Source organism: Limulus polyphemus, unplaced genomic scaffold (genome assembly GCF_000517525.1).
Source record: "Limulus polyphemus unplaced genomic scaffold, Limulus_polyphemus-2.1.2 Scaffold1688, whole genome shotgun sequence".
Classification (NCBI taxonomy): domain Eukaryota; kingdom Metazoa; phylum Arthropoda; class Merostomata; order Xiphosura; family Limulidae; genus Limulus; species Limulus polyphemus.
The window spans coordinates 45551-50340 of record NW_013667298.1 but is presented as its reverse complement, the minus strand read 5'-3'; the positions used below and the strand labels follow the sequence as shown (position 1 = coordinate 50340).

At 31.6% G+C, this 4790-nt stretch overlaps 1 protein-coding gene across 3 annotated transcripts in view; it reads left to right on the top strand.

Annotated features, from left to right (window-relative positions):
- Positions 1-4790, top strand: part of LOC106464562 (protein GDAP2 homolog) — a 51045-nt gene that overhangs the window by 4399 nt on the left and 41856 nt on the right. For all 3 annotated transcript variants that reach the window (XM_013924711.2, XM_013924710.2, XM_013924713.2), the window contains exon 4: positions 486-639. In XM_013924711.2, coding sequence (XP_013780165.1) covers positions 486-639 — 154 coding nt within the window. The remainder of the gene's footprint in view (positions 1-485; positions 640-4790) is intronic.

The window sequence follows — 4790 nt, the reverse complement described above, 5'->3', positions numbered from 1 at the left end:
CAATTCATGTGAATATGACTAAAAAATTACATTTTTTCTGAAAAGGTGGTGTCTGTTTACTTGTGACCACGCTGTGTATATACTTTATTACAATCCCACTTAGAAGATCCTATCTGTCATATACCTCTCAATATAATACCGCTTAGGTCAGAAACACTACTAGAGAAATTATAAGTTGCATAATTCTTGCAATTATTTAACTTCAAATTAAAAAAGTTAAGAACACACAAAGTGAAATTTAATTAGTTGAAAAAGACTTAGAAAGTTATACGGGGTTGCATATTCAATATAATGCATGTCATGATTTGTAATTCTTTATATTAAGGAATAAATGTGTTTTTAAATATTGTGACCTTATTTATTCAGTAATTTTGTACATGCACTATTAAAAAGAAATTAAATTTGTTTATAGTTTACAAAACAATTCTTTGATTTAATACTTCATGTTTAGTTGCAAACATATATTTCTTCTCATTTTTTTTCAGGATGTAGGACAGGTGAAGCCAAGCTGACCAAAGGATATAATCTTCCTGCTCAATACATAATGCATACAGTTGGTCCTAAGTACAATGTCAAGTACCAAACTGCTGCTGAGAGTGCATTGTTTTCATGTTACTTCAAAATTTTACAACTTGTAAGGTAGGTTTTATAATGTAGTGGAAAATGTATTGTTGTTTAATATCTAAACATTTTATCTTCTAAACTAAACAACATGTACCAATCAAATAATGTTGTATTGAACAAATGTTCAAACTGCAGTCCTTCCAGTTGGGCAAAATTAAACCTATTTTTGCTGTTTACAGGAAATTAAGGTTGTTTAATGTACTTTAGATGCTCACACTATATGTTTTCTGTTTGAGTTGCTTAACTCTATTGCCCCGTGTATCTTTTACTGAGCATGACACAAGGTTTTAGTGTTTTACATTCAAAATTTTATTATACAACTTTTTGTTTGTTATACCAATTTGAATAGCATAACATCTTAGCTAATAATCCATATTTTAATAGTATACAAGTTTTAAGTTGTTAATTCTACAAGGGAATATTAAAAAAATCCTGAATTTCCACTAGTGTGACCCACGTGACACATTTTGTCTTAGCATGTCATCATCCCTATTTTATCCATCACCCCTAGAAAATGTACAAAATTAAATGTAAATTACTCTTTATAAAATTGTTGTTGCTCAGACAAACCATAATTTTTATAGTCTTCAATTTTGTTTGGTTACAGAGTTATTGAATAGAAAATCAGACCCCCTCCTGTCACACCCACCTGTCATATCCTCCCTTACATTTCATTATATATTACCTATCGCCGATAGAAACTCAAGGTTTTCATCTATCAAATGACGTATTGTATTATGTTGTATTCTGAACAGAATATTGTCAATTTCACTCACAGTACAAGAATCATTCCCGTGGGAAAGTTAACAACTAGCTTGGATGAATTTCAAATGGCTCTTGTCGCATAGCTAGAAAGCCAGAAAAATTTTGAGAGGTAAGTGACTTTGTCTATTTTTTGAATGTTATTAGTCTATATTCTTTGGTACATTATTTAATTAAATAAAAATCATTAAGTGCATTACTATCTATAGTATGAAAAATTAGGGTTAACTCTCTTTGAAACCCGACAACAACAAAAAAAAAGGAAGATTAGGTAAGTGCTTTACTTCTTGTTTTTCATATTTATTCTTTATTTATTATTGTAAAAGTAACTAAAATATAAAAATATGGATCTTTTGAAGTTATTTAAGACTAGATTAAGTAAAATAAGTAATAATGATAATATAATTAAAAGGGTTCATGAGGCACGCATGCAAGCAGCTCGTGGGTAATGTAATTCGATAGCGCAACATCAGCTGCACATTCCTCAAGTTATTTACAACTTATAATGGCATGGATAGTAGTTAGACATGGTTCAAAGGGCAATAAAACAATAAAATATAATTATAAATAGATGTATAATGTTACGAATTTAGAGCTACTTAGGATAAACAAGTGTAGTTTCATGATACAATTTGAAGTCATTCTAGAAAGCAAAAAAAGGTTAATTTTGGTTTATTTCGATCTTTTTTGGTTGTTATGAGGTCGGTCGAATTTACAGATCCCGTTTTGAGATAAGGTAGAGAAAATAATAGATAAACTATAAAGTTTTACCAAAAAAAAACGTTTAAATTGCATTTAGGTGGGTTTTAGGGATTACACAAAGGAAATTTGAGATTCTTGAGATGAGGAAAAGTATATTTAATTTTAACATGAAAATTATTTTGTGCATGGACTATTCAGAACAAATACTCAATATATTCATGGACAAATCTTTATTTTATTTTATTAAAAATACTTTACTAAGAAATACGAGTTTTTGTATGTGAAAGACTTATAACATGAACTGAAAGACTGCCAAATTTCGTGAAGATATACCCACTATATTGAGAATTATAAGTATTAAATCTATAAAGATTTTAAACAAGTACAAAAAGGTCATGTGGTCAGTCAAATTGACCGAGCCCATATTGAAAGTGTTAATCAACATTGTAAGCTGTGATCCAAGAATTTTAGATTGAAGATATTGAAGATGGGTACTCCTCATTAATTACCTTTCATTATCCCAGTGAAAGTGTCTTAGAAATTCTTACCATTAATCTCCTTATACTAGTACATATGAAATTCTATTTCATGTCTACCATGAATATTTAAGTAGCATCATACAGAAATCTGGTACATAATGTTAACAGTAAGAAGTATTTATTCACAATGCATCTTAATGGTGTTTTTATTTCAGGTAAGTGAATAGCAATGACACATGGATGTACCAAACTTTCAAAACATTGTCTTGATTAACAGCATTGATTGAAAGTGGAGTATTAGGTCATCAAGAAATTAATGTCATGTTTGGAACACTTTAATTAACCACCCCCCAAAAAATGTACATCACGTATAATAGTTAAATGAACTGCCTAAACATCATGTTAGTGTAGCCTATATAACGTGTAAAGTTTAGTATACTCTAATCCCTTATAGTGATGCCACACGACAAGACACACATTCGGCATGTAATGCTGTTGGAATACAAGAAGGAAAACAACGCCTCTGTAGCCACAAAGAATATCAAAGAAGTTTATGGAAATGTTTTGAACATTCGTAAGTGTCAACGATGGTTCAGCAAATTTCGTTCAGATGACTTTAGCCTTAAAAAACTGTGATGGCAGGGGCTGATATGTTGGAATTGATATTGATGCTCTGAAGACGTTCATTGAGTTTAACCCAAGGTAACACACTCGTGAAATGGCCCTGAAATTGCATATCTCTCATGAAACAATACATAAACATCTGAGGAATATGGGAAAACTCCATAAAGAAGGTGTTTGGGTGCCTCACAAACTCTCCGATGATCATCGTTTACAACGTGTGAATGCCTCTTCTGGTGCATAATGCACATGAACTATTTTTGGACAGAAATTGTCACTGGTGATGAAAAATGGATTCTCTATGCAACTAGTAAACACCAAAAACAATGGCTCAGTCCCAGACAAAAAACACTTCTGACCCAAAAACCTGGACTCCCTCCACAGAAAATGATGCTTTGCATTTGGTGGGACATCAAAGGAGTAATTCATTATGAACTCCTCAATCCACAGTGAATTGTCAATGCAGAGATCTACAGTCAGCAACTGGAACGTTTAACTCAAGCCCTTCATCAGAAATGCTCTTCACTCATCAATCAGAAAGGTGTTCTTCTTCTCCATGACAATGCATGTCCACATGTGGCACATTTGAAGCAACACAAGATTATGGTACCATGAGATTACCATCTTTTTCTTTCACTGTAACACCACCTTAATGGAAAAACATATGCAAATGTGAAAGGTGTTAAAGAGGACATCATCATGTTTTTTGCTTCAAAGCCAGGTGATTTCTTTAATCAGGGCATTAACAATTTGACTGTAAGATGGAAAAGCATCATCAACAAGAATTGAGACTATTTCATTTAATAAATGTTTTGTTTTGATATATAAGTTGTTTTGGTTTTTCATCTAAAAAAAGTGACATTAATTTCTTGACGTTCTAATACCTTAAATCTGATCAATTGTTCAAGTAACAACAACTGATGAAATCAGTAAGTGAACTTTGTGCAATAATACAGCTTTATTTTTCAGCACAATGGGTTATATGTGCTAATACAGTGTTAGAATTACATTCACTGGCAACAAATTCTCATATTTTATCATTTTTTTACCCTACTTGTTTTTAGCAAAAAAGCAACAGAATTTTTGCTCTATCTTTTATTTCATATGTGCTGGAACTCCAGAATAACTTAGACAAACATCATTTCAAATAGTTTAGAAAAAACGTCTAAAATGTTTATACATATCTTTAATTATGTTGCATAGATTTTATAAGTGAATAAATGCTGTTAAAAAGATAAGCATTGTATGTTTGTGGGTTTAAAAATTGTTTTTTATTTCTATAAACAGATGTGACAAAATCTGGTGACAGTATTTATCAATAACTTCACAAACTCAAACATATTTTTCATCCAGTGCTTCCTTCTTAAGTAAATTAGTGCCACTGTAACTCTGGCCAATCTCATATGGTTAATCCCATACATATGCAGGCTGCACAATAAACTGTTGCTGTTGCATATGTCCTTTGTTCTGGGAAATCCAGTGGCGTAGCAAGGGTTCTCAGCACCTGGGGCCAAAGACACTTTTGGCACCCCGACTCCTGAAATGTTTTGATTATTTGTTTTATGACTCATTACCCACTTAATGACAATAACATAAAGAATT